The following is a 15,680-nucleotide window of genomic DNA, read 5'->3' as shown; positions in this document are numbered from 1 at the left end:
CTATTAAAATTCTCCACTAACATTCACTAACACACTGAGACATGATGTCTATCTCCCTACAGGCAGAGCAGTAAATCATTTTCACAAGTTAGCAATTAAAGTGCCTCTTGTTTTGTTTTGTAATATGAGGATGAGGCTGGCTCTTCAGAATTTTTGCAATCTCCAGAACTGCACAGTGTGAACTATAAATAGTCACATTTTAAAATAATGTAGCTAGAGCTGATTGAAAAAAAACAATAATTTCTAAGTGACTTCTGTTTTACAGGGCTCAGAACAGTTCCCCTCTCTCCCGCTCTCCCCCCCAAAATTTCCCCAACAATTTCAACGTTTGGAATGTTTGAAATTTTGAATGTTTTCTCCCTTCCGTTCCCTCCTATGGTATTTATTTATTTATTTATTTATGTTTGTAAGCAAGTGCAATACAATGAATGATGGCCAGGCTTTTATTGTTAATTTTTTATTCATTTTTTTCCATTTGCCCCTCTGTAACTTCAATACATCTCCAAATGTGGAAGTTGCAGAGAAGTAGAGTTAGTTTTCTTTTTCGTTACTCTGTACCGTTTCCAAAGTCTGAGGGAGTTTTCAGCAATTACTGACTGGCATAAAAAGAAAAAAAATGGAAAAAGAAAAATGTAAAACTGGATAAATTAACACTAGACATCATGCATTCTATTATAGTCAGTGGCAAAAAAAGGGGGTGGGAAGGAGGAGGGAAAACAGAAATGACGTAACAAAATTCAAAAGTTCAAATTTTTGACATTTGTGTCAAGATTTTAAATTTCTATGAAAAATGGGAAAACTTTAAAGAAAAAAAAAGATTTTGACCTTTAGTGTCTTTCATGTGAAAATAATAACTTTCATTCTGAAGTACAAAAAAATTGAAACATCCAGTTAAAATGTCAAAATGCGACAATTTGACACTATCATTTGGGTTTTTTTATAACAAAATGTAATCAGAATCGCACCCTTTTTGAAACTTTCCAATTTAGACAAAAACGGCTTTTGTTGTTGAAAAACTGTTTAAATGAAAAATTTTCAGCCAGCTTTAGTCACCAGTTCCCAATTTGCTAACTTCTGTGATGAACAGCCAAAATGTGTTAAGGCCACAATAGCTTGAACCTGAGGTGGGTCAATTAATCAAAGTACCTCCAGTTCTTATAAAGACTTAGGACTGGTACCCATGCCGTGGCTTTCCATCAACTTTCTGCCCCTCACCTCCCAATCCTGGGGGATACTGAGGACTAAACCAGACCCTGGTGCACATAACATATGCTTCAGGAAAGGAGCTGTTCCACCAGTCAGGATCACCAGGAATAGTGTGCTCAAGTCCCACCCCCATACTTAAGGTGACCAGATGTCCCGATTTTATAGGGACAATCCTGATTTTTGGGTCTTTTTCTTATATAGGCTCCTATTACCCCCCACCCCCTGTCCTGATGTTTCACACTTGCTGTCTGGTCACTCTACCCATACTCCACCCTGTCCTGAAATGCCCCTGAAATGTGGTGGAGTTGGCCTAAGGCCTGCTATGGATTCAGGGGAATCTTCAGCTGCTGTCTTAAGGCTGCTTTAAGTTTCTTTTATGTTACTGCAGTGACTTGCACAGGAACTGCCAGGGCCTGAGGATCTGTCCTGGACATCCAATTCCATCTTTCGCTAAGTCTTGTTTAGTCTTTGTACTATGCTTAGGTTAGTTGTATCTTATTGTGTTCACTGATCCTGTCTAAGTTCTATTTCCAGTTGCTGCATAATTCTTAACTGGCCCTCTTAAGTTCAGTTGTCTGTCACAGCAAGGGCTTGCTGGTCTTTGTGAATGACAGCCCATGTCATATCAAACCAATCCACATCTCTGTCTGCATTTCATTTTTTGTCAACACACACGCTGACATCACAGTGCTCTGAAGTCCACCCTCCCATCCACTGTGGAATGAACCTGTTTGACCATCTCCTCATCAAAACAGTTCAATCTTAATCGTAGTTTGGTACAACAATAATGCAAAAAAAAACATGCCCTTCGTGTTTTATTAACTTGAAGGATTATGCTTTCAGCAATGTATCAGAAAGCATTTTATCTAAGCTGTATTAGCTGTTTAATTTCCATTTGAATTTCAATATCCATCATTTCACATGCAGAAATGACCCCAGAGAAAGCAGGAACAACATTCATCATAGTCTACCGCTTTGTCAGTGGTAGGAAGTCAGAAGAGCATTCCCATTCCACTTCATCTATGTTCTCATCATCAAATTTTCTTGTGTTGGTGGATACCTTCACTAAGTACTTTGCAATTCTTTTGGCTGGACGTGCCCTTAAAATCTATTTAACACATTAAAAAAATGGCATCTTTAAGGGTGATAGTTAAGGGCTGCATTTCTCCCACCTACTGCCTGACTCATCTATGTAGATTGTAAGATCTTTGGAGAAGGGACTGTCTCTTACTGTGTATACGTACAATGCTTAGCACAATGAGGCCCTGATCTTAGTAGGAGCTTCTAGATGCTCCTGTCATGCAATTAACAATAATCCTGGAATGTTGTTACCCCCTCTTGTAAGATGCTGAGCACTCTCCAGTCCACTGATTCCAATGGGAGTTGAGAGCACTCAGTACTTTACATGATCAGGCTGTTGGTTACTTTTGGGTAGCGTGCTTTTTAGCATTTTGGGGAAACCACAACTTACACCATTGTCCAAAGGAGTAACCAAAAAGATACACAGATCCTTCCACATGTTGACTTTACCAGCTAGGACCCAGCTGTGGCAATGAGCTCCATGTGGGTAGACCAGGGGCAGCTCTAGGGATTGTGCCGCCCCAAGCATGCCTGCGGGAGGTTCGCCAAAGCCGTGGGACCAGCAGACCCTCCGCAGGCAAGCTGCCAAAGGCAGCCTGCCTGCTGCCTTCATGGCAACCGGCAAAGCACCCCCCGCGGCTTGCTGCTCCAAGCACGCGCTTGACGTGCTGGGGCCTGGAGCCGCCCCTGGGGTAGACCCTGTGCCTGCACAGAGCCCCATCGATTTCAGTGAGTCTCCATGTCAGTACAACTGTACTGAACTCAGTGCAGGATTGGGGCCTACATCTCTAAAAGCCTGTTCTGCTCTTGCTCTCCAGGTGGAAAAAGAAACTAATAAAAGGCCTGAAAGTGCTTAGACATTTGGATGCTTTACAAAAGGAGACAAATAATGTTCTTTGGTTTTATGTGGTACGAAGAGTAAGACTGAAGTAAATGGGAAATTGTATATTGGGGAATATTTAGCAAGACGAGAGCCTCTAGGCCTCCATAACCACTGAAATTCCCTCCTGTATATTCTGAGAGGTGATGGCAGTTACCCAGGTTGAAACAACCTGCAGGTGCTATAAAATTCTCCTGTAGGCAGTTTGAGGCAGCCTAATGTATTTCAAAGCTTGCAGAATAAGCTAAAAATAAAGAGTGCTGTAATTCGATTGTTAATATCCCATTAAGTTTTATGAGCATGAGGGAAGAAGCGAAAAAAGAGGTTGCTTTGTGGGCGCTTTTCACAAAGCCTACAAAACAGCAATAAAGAGCCAGCTTGCCATTAGACTTGGAGACTATTTAAAATACTTCTGTGAGGCATGTCTCCTGCTTCATGGAAATATTAAATCAGCGGAAGAGTGGAAATTGAGGGGTAGGGGGACTGGTGTTCCTTTTTCTTCCTCCCACTCTACCAGCTTCCCTGGAGACATTGACTACAGCCATTAGAGAAAATGACATTCCACACAATGAAAATGCAACTTTGCTTAAACCAGCATGGCTCTGCATGCTGGAGGATGGGGTGGGGGGGTGGGCAGAGAGTTCAGAGACAAACTGCAGGGCAACGCATCCCAGTCCCATTTTGAAATAAGTAAGCATTTGCTTAAGATTTAACAAGTCAATCAGTGTATGCTAATTGCTGTAAATGGTGAGGATTAAAAATGATAAAAGCAATACATTTCATTCTAAATTAATTAGCTTTAGTGACATGTTTGTACAGCACACGGAAGGAGCATGTTAATGGAAATCAGCCCCACTCTTTGTATGTATATATGACAGTATTGTAATATAAGACAGTTTTATACAATGCCTTGCAAACACTGGCTAATCGGCTATGGTCATATTTTCAAAGGTTCCAAGCAGATCCCATTGACTTTCATTGGGTATGCAAGTGGTCAATACCTCAGAATATTGGGGCATTAGACCTGACCAGTGTCCTGTCAGGTACATATTATTATCCCTATTCTGTATGTGTCAAAAGTGAAACCCAGGCAAGCTGCATGGAAACTTTTTAAAGACACCATAATAGAGGCTTAACTTTAATTATATCCCAAATTAAAAAACATAGAGAACCAAAAAAGAGCCACCGTGGCTAAACAACAAAGTAAAAGAAGTAGCAAGAGGCAAAAAGACATGCTTTAAAAAGTGGAAGTTAAACCCTAGTGAGGAGAATAGAAAGGAGCATAAACTCTGGCAAATAAAATGTAAAAATATAATTAGGAAGGCCAAAAAAGAATTCGAAGAACAGCTAGCCAAAGACTCAAAAAGTAATCACAAATTTTTTTAAGTGCATCAGAAGCAGGAAGCCTGCTAAACAACCTGTGGGGCCCTGGATGATCGAGATTCTAAAGGAGCACTCAAAGATGATAAGGCCATTGCGAGAAACTAAATGAATTCTTTGCATCGGTTTTCACAGTTGAGGCTGTGAGGGAGATTCCAAAACCTGAGCCATTCTTTTTGGTGACAAATCTGAGGAACTGTCCCAGATTGAGGTGTCATTAGAGGAGGTTTTGGAACAAATTGATAAACTAAACAGTAATAAGTCACCAGGACCAGATGGTATCCACCCAAGAGTTGTGAAGGAACTCAAATGTGAAATTGCAGACTACTAACTGTAGTCTGTAACCTATCATTTAAATCAGCTTCTGTACCAAATGACTGGAGGATAGCTAATGTGACACCATTTTAAAAAAGGCCTCCAGAGGTGATCATGGCAGTTACAGGCTGATAAGCCTGACTTCAGTACCTGGCAAACTCATTGAAATTATAGTAAAGAACAAAATTGTCAGACACATAGATGAACATAATTTGTTGGGGGAAGAGTCAACATGGTTTTTGTACAGGGAAAACATGCCTCACCAATCTACTGGAATTCTTTGAGGGGGTCAACAAGCAGGTGAACAAAGGGATCCAGTGGATATAGTGTACTTAGATTTTTCAGAAAGCCTTTGACAAGGTCCCTCCTCAAAGGCTCTTAAGCAAAGGAAGCTGTCATGGGATAAGAGGGAAGGTCCTGTCTTGGATCAGTAACTGGTTAAAAGATGGGAAACAAAGGATAGGAATAAATAATCAGTTTTCAGAATGGAGAGAGGTAAATAGTGGTGTCCTCCAGGGGTCTGTACTGGGACCAATCCTATTCAACATATTCATAAATGATCTGGAAAAGGGGGTAAACAGTGAGGTGGCAAAATTTGCAGATGATAGAAAACTACTCAAGATAGTTAAGTCCCAGGCAGAATGTGAAGAGTTAGAAAATGACTTGACAAAACTGGGTGACTGGGCAACAAAATGGCTGATGAAATTCAATGTTGATAATGCAAAGTAATGCACATTGGAAAACATAATCCCAACTATGCATACACAATGATGGGGTCTAAATTAGCTGTTACCACTCAAGAAAGAGATCTTGGAGTCATTGTGGATAGTTCTCTGAAACATCCACTCAATGTGCGGTAACAGTCAAAAAAGCTAGCAAAATGTTGGGAATCATTAAAAAAGGGATAGATAAGACAGAAAATATCACATTGCCTCTATATAAATCCATGGTACATCCACATCCTGAATACTGCATGCAGATGTGGTTGCCCTATCTCAAAAAAGATATATTGGAATTAGAAAAGGTTCAGAAAAGGGCAACAAAAATGATTAAGGGTATGGAACGGTTTCTATATGAGGAGAGATTAATGAGACTGGGACTTTTCAGCTTGGAAAAGAGACGACTAAGGGGGGATATTATAGAGGTCTATACAATCATGACTGAGGTGGAGAAAGTAAATAAGAAAGTGTTATTTACTCCTGCTCATAACACAAGAACTAGGGTCACCAAATGAAATTAATAGGCAGCAGATTTAAAACAAAAGGAAGTATTTTTTCACAAAAGACAGTTAACCTGTGGAACTCCTTGACAAAGGATGTTGTGAAAGACAGGACTATAACAGGTTTCAAAAAAGAACTAGATAAGATAACTAGATAATTAGATGGATAGGTCCATCAGTGGCTATTAGCCTGTTTGCCGGAAGATGGGAATGAGTGACAGGGGATGGATCACTTGATGATTACCTGTTCTGTTTATTCCCTCTGGGACAGCTGGCCACTGTCAAAAGACAGGATACTGGGCTATATGGAGCTCTGATCTGATCCAATCTGACTGTTCTAAAGTTCTTATGGATAGGGGGAAATAGAAGAAGAGATGTTCAGTGACTTAATCTAAAACATTGAGGAAGTTGCTGACACTGAAATTTGGGAGTTACTGGTGCCTAGGCTCATGTTCTAACCACTAGACTATGTTGTCTTTCTTTGTCCTTTTCCATATCGTATACACCCAGGGACTGACTCTTTTCTACCTGTTGATGTGTGACTTGACTTGACTCCCTTAGTGACCAAGGGCAAGTCACTTAGCCTTTCTGAGATTCCTTTTCCCCGTATAGAAAGTGAAGATAATAATGTCATTATTGTGTGTATTTCAATAGCATTTCTCTAGATCAGTTTTGGTGCAATCTAAACAAGGTTAAATGTGTGTATAGTCTGTGTGTTGGGCAGGGGTTCACCCACATAACTAGATTGATTTTCATTTCACAGATGGAAGTTTGGTAATGAAAACAAAGCCCAAGTATTAATTATTATGTTAAACTCTCATAAAAGTCAATGAATGTAACACAAAGACTAAGAAGAAAAGGATAATGAGTCTGGTTTCGGAGGTGATGGCGGTAAATATGGAGTTACTGGACTAAACTGACCTGCCCATCTTAAACCACTTTGACCTGTGTAATAGTTTGTATCTTAACTAGTGATGTGATGAAGGACTGAGTTTATTACTAGCCTGTAAGCTGGAAGGTCCAAGGGGTGTGATTAATGCAGAATGAATGAGCCACCCTAGTTGCTTCCTTCATCTTAGCCCTTTATCATGAGGATGGAGTAGATTAGGGTTTGTTTTATAGCTAATACTGCACTTTTGCTGCCATTCTTGCACTGCCTCTGCAAATGAAAATGTCTCCACAGGCAGCAAAATAAATGGACTTTCATTAACAAGCACTCTGTTGATCTCACAGATTTATGCAAACTGAATTGAAAAGGCAACACACATGCATGCCTGGGATAACATTAATTGTGATCTATCCCAGAGAGCTAGATCTTGTAATTTGCTTTATCTCCTTTAAAACGTCAATTGATGCTGGGTAGGAGCTATATCTGCTCCACCTGGATAGGTAGATGGTGGCCTCTCAAATGGTGGCTGCAACACCCACAGAGGTAGGAGCTAAGAAAGATGAAGGGGGTTAGAGACAGTGTTAGCTGGCAGCCTCTTTATTGCAGCATGGAGGCCTGGCTTAGACCCCTTGCTAGAGTGCTGCTGGCACTACTTGGTCTGATTCTGTGGGGGGCTGCTGCTGCTCTGGTATTTGGTGGTGCTTTTGTGATCCTTACATACAAAAATTATAAATCCTTCTTTTGGGATTGTTTTCTGCTTGTGCCAGGCTGGCTGGCTATTGTGTCTGCCTTTCTGCTGCTGCCCGCTGGTGCTGTGGCTATCTGTATCTCCACAAGGAACTCCCGCTATCAACAGGGGACTTTCATGTACTTGCTTGTTGTTCTGCTTTGCCTGGAAGCCTCTTCAGCAGTCTTGGCACATGTCTATTCTGACAAGATGAGCTCTGAACTGAACCACACCATGGGTCACCTCTTCCATCAGTACAATGGGACTTATTCCCATCATCCGGGCACTAGGGCTGTGGATGTAATCCAGAGACAGCTGCAGTGTTGTGGGGTTCACAACTACACAGATTGGGCAGAGGCAGCAGCTTCACAACGTGTCCATACTGGAAATATACATGCTCCTGAAAGCTGTTGTAAAAAGACTTATTCAGATTGTACTGGTGACATGCGCCAGTCAGAGCAGCTTTATCATGAGGGCTGTCTAAGGAAGCTGGGCTATCGGCTGCAGTTTGTCATGGGCTATGTATTTTGGTGCTGCATTGTTGTAGGCTTTCTGGAGATGTTAGCTGCCATTAGCAATGGGATACTTATGAAGCATAGGCCATTCCAAGACTTCCGAATTCTGGACTCTGCCACGTTTTCATAGACTTAAGAAGCAGAAACTTATTTGATTCGCCCCATATCTCCTGAGGATGTAGGTCAGCACCAGTTACACCTGTACTGAATGCAGACGCTGTTTGTTTGTTTTAAACACAAGAAACCCATCCTAACCCAATGCCAATCTTCCCTAAAATGGAAAACCCTCTCTTAAAGAATGGTCAGGTCCTGGATTTGATTTTATAAAACTGATATTAATAAATATTTAGTATTTGCAAATCCAATTCAGTTAATTGAGTGGCCAATTAACCCCCTGAGAAGAAGTGCACGTTTGAGTATCTGCAAAGCTGAAAATAAAGGAGTGGCCACACAAATGTAGTTGGAGGCTTAATTTGGCTCAGGAAAGCATCATTAGCCAAATCAATAGGATTAGCTATGGTACTAAAATTAAGCACATGCCTAAATGTTTATAGGATCAGGGCCTAAATCACTAGAATAAATCTGACAACTTAATTGACCTCAATTAACAGAAACAGTTTGTATTACTTAAACATCAGCTCAAACCAGTAGCCTAGTATCTCCAGCTTTTCACATCTGGCATTGTGCTACAGGCCTGAGAGAAAGAAAAGGATCAAAACAAGAGTTCTGTATTAGGATACACTTTTATTACAGGCTAATGTCATTCTAATATTTAACATCTACTGTACTGAAACCAAGAGGCCTGGAATAATACAGGGGCATCAGGGTTTCTGCTAAAACAAGTCCCTGTCTATATGTTGTTCATCAGGAATGGTAAACTGCATGGATTATGAAATATCTGTGTAGGAGAGGGGGAATTAAAACACTGAAAAAGTTAGTTCATGGCATTTAAGCAACTGCAGAAGAAGGAGGGGGGGATCAAGTTCAGCTGCTGTGGAGATGGTTAATTTAATAAACCCTCATGTTTCCCCTCTTTACTTAATGAAGAGTGTTTGAGACTTTATGGCAAAACTAAAGAAGGAATACATTGTTTTTAACCATACTAAATGATTAGCTTTTGAAGTTGATAAACTGTAGTTGGTAAAGGGTGGCAAAATTTAAAGTGCAATACTACCAAATAAAATTTAGGGGACTATCTTGTGAGCCCAACCCCCATTGCTTACAAAACATCATGTGATCTTTAGGTTCCAGGTTATTCTACAGGAATGTTATCTGTGTAGACTTTCTCCTGAGATAATCAATGGGTTTTGAAGGATTAACCTCTTTTTCTAACAAAAGTGACTGAACTAGTGAAAGAAAGTCACCCCTTCTCAAAGAGAAGGAAATATAATCGAGATGTAGTGATAGCAGACAGACAAGACACCTTCTTTGATACCCAGCTAATCCCTCTTAATCCACCCTAAAGCATGATTGCCCTTTTATAAGAATCTTTTTTCTCAGCAAGCCTTTCTGGGGCTGTCTTCTTAGACCTCCAGCTGTTGGTCTGAGCCAAATTTAAGAAGTGGCCATTTTAGATCTAGCTGCTGTTCACTGACTCTTCTACACCTTCCACTGGTGAGTATTAACAACTCCTATTTCCTTTTCTCTTTTCGGAGGTGATAGTATGTTATCGCAGGGGGAATTTGGCCCTTTAGTTTGAGAGAGATTTTGTTTTATTCCTGGCTCAGGAGCCACTAACACTAGAAGTTGGTATTTGCCCTGATGCAATAACTGTCTCATCCCCTGTGGGGGATGTTAATACATGATACTAACAATAAAAAGGGGACAGGGCATGTAGATGGGTAGGTGGAACAGTGGAAAGTGTTTGTGTCCAAGTGGTTACAACTTCATGTCCTGCCTGCTTTGCCACTGAAGTGGTGAAAAATCACCTGAAGTTTATTTTTTCCAACAGAGGTTCTGGGTTTGATGCAAAAACTAGTTGCTGAGGTTCTGTAGCCTGTGTTATTCAGGAGGTCAGACTCAATGATCTTAAAGGTCCCTTTTGGCCTTAGATTCTATGAAAAATTGTGAGGCCTTAACACTTCAGCTGGGTTTGCTGCCTCAGCTAGGAAAGTTTCCATGCAACTGCTGCAGCTTTAGTAAGTAAACAGAATCTTGCATGCAGAGTAACACCACCAGGGACAGAACACCTGGAAGAATCCCCATTTTGTACAACTATCCCATGGGAACTGGATTGTTTAAAGCAGCAGAATAGTTTCTGAAAGGCTTTCAATGGGGAAGTAATATGACAGTGAGTTCACAACTGTTTGATGTTCAGTTACAGTCTGAAGGGTGAGGAGGAGGGGTTAGAATCACAGTTGCCAACTTTCACGTGGTAAATAAGCATCCTGACTTTCACAATCAACCAAAAATCAAGCTAATCCCATTTCAAAAGAAGCCAATCCCTAAGAACCCCAACACTCTGTGACTAGATCTCCCTGGCATGCGGTCTGGGACCGTTATGGGCCCACTGTGCACCCCTGGCTGACTTCCCCTGTGTTTCCCAGGAGCTGATCCAAAAAAAAAAAAAAGCGACAAGTCAAAAACTAGCCAACAGGCACCTCACAAGCCAATTAAGCCAAAACCAAGCCCAATTTCCTTTTTTTTTTTTTTTTTTCGGGCGGGGGTTGGCATGTCTGGTTTGAATATGCTAATATTAAGATATTTAAAGTGCTCTGAAACCTGGCTTTCTACTGGGTCCACTTTTGCCTGCTTTTTTTCTTCTTAAAGGAGGTAACCTTTTCAGTAAATCTGCTATTGTTTGCCGTGGGTCATTACGGAAACAGATACCCTTACCACAATCTAAATAGAAACTAAGGTTAATTGAAAATTTCAAAACACATGATACACTGGGTTTAATTGCCTCAGTGATGGGCTGTATACAGGGCTGTGTCTTTTTCTTCTGTTTATATAGTGCCTAACATAATGGGATCCTGGTGTATGTCTGGAGCTCCCAAGTGTTACAGTAATACAAATAAATAATAATGAATTATCACGTGCATTGTAACTGCATGTGAAATCCTAGTTTGGTATTTCAATTCAGGGATAATTGTAAGTCATCAAAAGATCTTTCTCTCCCACCGTTTCCTTGCATTTGCACAGCTCTTACAAAACAGGCCTTGGCTACACTTGAGAGTTACAGCACAGAGGGTGGCTTTACAGCTCTGTAACTTACTCCCTATCCACACTGGCAAGGCACATACAGCGCTGTATGTGCCTGGCTACTATGCTGCATGTAGTCCATCTCGAAGAGAGGAATAAAGAGAACAGCGCTGGTGCGCCAGTGTAAACAGTGATTAATCTTACTATGCTGTAACTGACCTCCGGAACCTTCCCATAATGCTTTTAAGTAAAGATAACACTGTTTTGTTGTGATGCCTCTGTTTGTTTTATTGTGAACTCCGGGCTCCTAGAGCTGCTTATCTAAAAAACAAACAAACAGCTACTGTTTGCTGTGAATGAGGCAGGCAGAGGGATCCGTTTGGAAGGTCCACAGCTAGTGTTTGCTTGAGGAGAGAAGCAGCTTGGCAGGTGGCGGGGGGGGCATCCGTTTCAGAGCATCTGTTTATCTGGTCTGTGAGGGGAAAAAAACAGAGGGCTATTTGCATTTAGTGAAGGGGCGGGGAACGGGTCGAAATTTGCAAGGCAAGGAGCTGACACAGTGTCAGCTCCAAAAATCCACTCTGTCTGTCTCCCCCACACTCCACCCCACACCACTCTTTTGAAAAGCATGTTGCAGCCACTTGAATGCTGGGATAGCTGCCCATAATGCACCACTCCCAACACTGCTGCAAATGTGGCCACAACAGTGCACTCGTAGCTATCAATGTGGCCACACTGCAGCACTTTCATTACACAGCTGTATGAAGACAGCTTTAACTCCCAGCACTGTACAGCTGCAAGTGTAGCCATACCCACACTTGCTGTCTTTGGTATAAGAATATACTGGTACTTTACCTTGAATTACTCACTTTAGATTTTAAGAGACCAGCCCTGCAAACACTTGGGCAGGTGAATAACTTGACTCTAGTGGAAGTACTCATCTAACTAAAGGTACTCAGATTTGCAAGTGTTTGTATTTCAAGTACCTAAGACTTCACCAAAATTCCCAAATATTCACTGCTTCCAAGGAATTGATATAAACATAACACAAAGTGGATGAAAAAGTAAACAAATCAATTCAAAGAGATTTCAATTCTGCTTTTCAGAGCTGTGTGAATAACAAGTTGACAACTATAGCAGGTGTGGGGTGTATTTTTCCACACACGCAAATTAGTCTTGTACTTTGGGCACAGGACTGGGAGTTAAGAGACTTGTTTTTTTCTGCAGACTCCTTTAATGGCTTTTGCCAAAACACAACCTTTCTGAATGTCACAATCGCTGCCTATCAAATGGGGATAGTAGCTTCGCCACCTTGCAGAGGTGTGGAGGCTTCACGCGTTTGTGACATGTGCAGACACTGGCTGAACATCGCAGAAATGACTCCAAATACTTGTTTTTGTTTGCAAATTGTCTGCAAGCAGAGATTTTGTTTTTTTTAAATTATGCTATCTTGTTAATATCTTAGAAAACTCAATAATTAGGGAAGGAAAAAAGGCATTCCAAGAGAAATCCTGCCTTGGAAAAAAATCTGTTTAAAAAGTTTCTTGCTAATATATTTGAAGCCAACTCATCAGCTCTTTGAACTTCAGTAATTGCAGAAAAAAATGTAGGCTATAGCTACAGTTGCAGATGTAGAGTGCTGGGAATTAAACCAGCCCTTGGAGACTGCAGCAGGGAAAGCGCTGTCATGTTCACGCCGTCAGCTGGAAGCACAGTGGCGTGGTCACAGTAGCAGCTCTTGCAATGTTACAGAGAGCAGTGCATTGTGATAGCTATCCCAGTGTGCAAGTGACTGCAGCATCGTTTTCAAATGGGAGGTGGTGGAGTGTGAGAGAGGGTGTGTTGTGTGTATGTGGGGAAAGAGACAGTGTTTCGGGGGGCGGAGTGTCAGCATGTTGTCTGGTAAGTTCAGACAGCAGCAGGGGGAAACCCCAACATCATCTCCCTCGTGTGTCTCTCACACACACACACACACACACACGCCTGCCTCAGCGGCAGCAGCATTCCACAGTAATGGTTGCTTTGTCCCAGAGCAGATAAGCATCCTGGTTGTCAGAAACAGAGCTTTGAAAGGGGATATCCACATGTCTGGAGCCGAGTTCAGAACAATGACCAGAGTGGCCACTTGACTTCAGGGGGTTATGGGACGTTTCTAGAGGCCAATCACAGTGCAGTAATTTAACACGTCATCCACACTGACACTCTGGCATTTCAGCCAGGGCACAGCAAGCTTTATGCTTCTCATGGAGGTGGGTTACCAGGAGTGCTCTAGCAGCAGAGTCCAGGCACTGTATGTGCTTTGCTAGTGTGGACACCTCGGGAGTTAGGGCGCCTGGGGCTGGTTTAATGCACTCCAACTTGCAAATGAAGCTGAGCACTTAGGCTAGTAGGAAAGCCATTCAGGTTGTATATCCCTCTGAGTTTATTCCACTCTTAAATTTTGTATGGATCCTTAGTAAGGGAAATCTCTTGCAAAATTGTGTGAGATTCTTTTCATATATGTTGGTATGTTTGGAATATGCAAAAGCACATGTATACTGTGGGGTGCTAAAGTTCCATTGAAATAAATAAAAGCATGATTATCTGTTCTACAGTATTAGGCAAGTAACTTAAAAAAAATGTATGAGGATCCTTTAGAGACTTGCACAGAAGTTCACTGGGTGAGAAGGCTGAAACTGGGTAATAGTACTGCAATTTTTCTTAGATGTCCCTTTTTAATTAAGGGAACTTCATGTGGTATCTGTTGATCACATGGAATGCCTAAGAGACTTAGAATCATAGAATATCTCGATTGGAAGTGACCTTGGGAGGTCATCTAGTCCAACCCCCTGCTCAAAGCAGGACCAATCCCCAATTAAATCATGCCAGCCGCGGCTTTGTCAAGCCTGACCTTGAAAGCCTCTAAGGAAAGAGATTCCACCACTTCCCTAGGTAGCACATTATAGTGCTTCACCACCCTCCTAGTGAAATAGTGTTTCCTAATATCCAACCTAGACCTCCTGCATTGCAACTTGAGACCATTACTCCTTGTTCTGTCATCTGGTACCACTGAGAACAGTCTAGATCCATCCTCTTTGTAATGCCCTTTCAGGTAATTGAAAGGTAGTTTCAGGTAGTTCCTGCTCACAGGAAATTTCTCATCTGTTGCTTCATCCTTTAAAATATGCCATCAAGTGTCTCTTCTGATAACCATCAACAGATGCAGCAAGCATGCCTTTTTGATTAGGTTTGAAACTGTTACATTTCTTATCAAGGCTTATTTGCTACCTCCTAAGAAGATTAGCCACAATTCAGCTTTGTTTGTTACTGAAAGTGTGACGTTTGAATCTAAATTAATAAAAAGGGGTTTTGATGCTTCATTGGCAATGAAAAAAGTACTTTAACCACACAGTCTGAAAACATCCTTTTGAAAGAGGGAAGAAATTGCTCAAATCTAAACAGTGTCATGTAACCCTCCAGGGTGTAATGTGTGAACTCTGTCTCCTAAAAGCTGCTGTGTATACGTTAACATCTACCAGGAACCTGGATCATTTATGAAAGAAAGAGGCTTATATTACTATTTGCTAGTGCTGTCAGCTCTTCAATCTAAGGTGCAGATCTTTAGCTGACATGAAATGGTTTAGAGCTTGTCTACATGGGGAACCTATTTTGGAATAAGACAGAGTGTGAATTTAAAGCTCAATAGCTCTTCCAGAGTAGCTTCTCTTGTGGAGATACTTATTCTGGGATAAGTGTGCCTTTTTCTGGTTTAGCTTAATCCACTTCCAAAGTGCATTAGCTATTCCAAAACAGCTATTCCAGTCAATTTCCCTGTGTAGCCATAGCCCCACGGACATCTGTCATGCTTGGCTGAGTTGCACCAGCTGAAGATCTGGTCCTATATCTCCAACTGACTTTTAGTATAGAGACATTATTTTCTTGCAAATGTTAAATAGACCCTTTCAGTCTAAGAGACATGAGTTAAATTGGTTGCTTTGCTACAGCCTTCCTGTGTGACCTTGGGCAAGTTGGGCCAGAGTTTTGAAGGAATTTAGAACTTAGTGCCTAGGGGCTTTTGTAAATTCCACTTGGTGCCCAGCTGTATCTTTAGGTGCCTAAATTCCTTTAAAAACCTGACCAATAATCTCTGCGTGTCTCAGTTCCTCACCTGTAAAATGAGATGATTGCACTCCCCTACCTCACAGGCATGTTCTGAGAATAAATAAATAAAATCCTAGCCTCCTGATTTTCAAAACCGATCAGTACCCATAGGCTTAACTGGAAGTTGCTAGGTTCTCAGAACTTCTAAAATGTCAGGCACCTAAACAAGTGGCCTGATTTTTAGAAGT

General features: G+C 41.4%; 1 protein-coding gene across 1 annotated transcript; it reads left to right on the top strand.

The window, feature by feature from the left end:
- Positions 1–7,576: 7,576 nt before the first annotated feature.
- LOC116828919 (tetraspanin-3-like) lies at positions 7,577–8,341 on the top strand. Its single transcript, XM_032787439.1, has one exon. The coding sequence runs from the start codon at positions 7,577–7,579 to the stop codon at positions 8,339–8,341; it is 765 nt and encodes a 254-aa protein (XP_032643330.1).
- The last annotated feature ends 7,339 nt before the right edge of the window (positions 8,342–15,680 follow it).

Source organism: Chelonoidis abingdonii, chromosome 6 (assembly GCF_003597395.2).
Source record: "Chelonoidis abingdonii isolate Lonesome George chromosome 6, CheloAbing_2.0, whole genome shotgun sequence".
Taxonomy (NCBI): domain Eukaryota; kingdom Metazoa; phylum Chordata; order Testudines; family Testudinidae; genus Chelonoidis; species Chelonoidis abingdonii.
Note: the sequence above shows the minus strand (reverse complement) of the source record. Positions and strands in the feature narration are given on the sequence as shown.

Coding starts and splice junctions, on each gene's coding strand:
- LOC116828919 (XM_032787439.1), top strand. CDS start 7,577: ATGGAGGCCTGGCTTAGACCCCTTGCTAGAGTGCTGCTGGCACTACTT.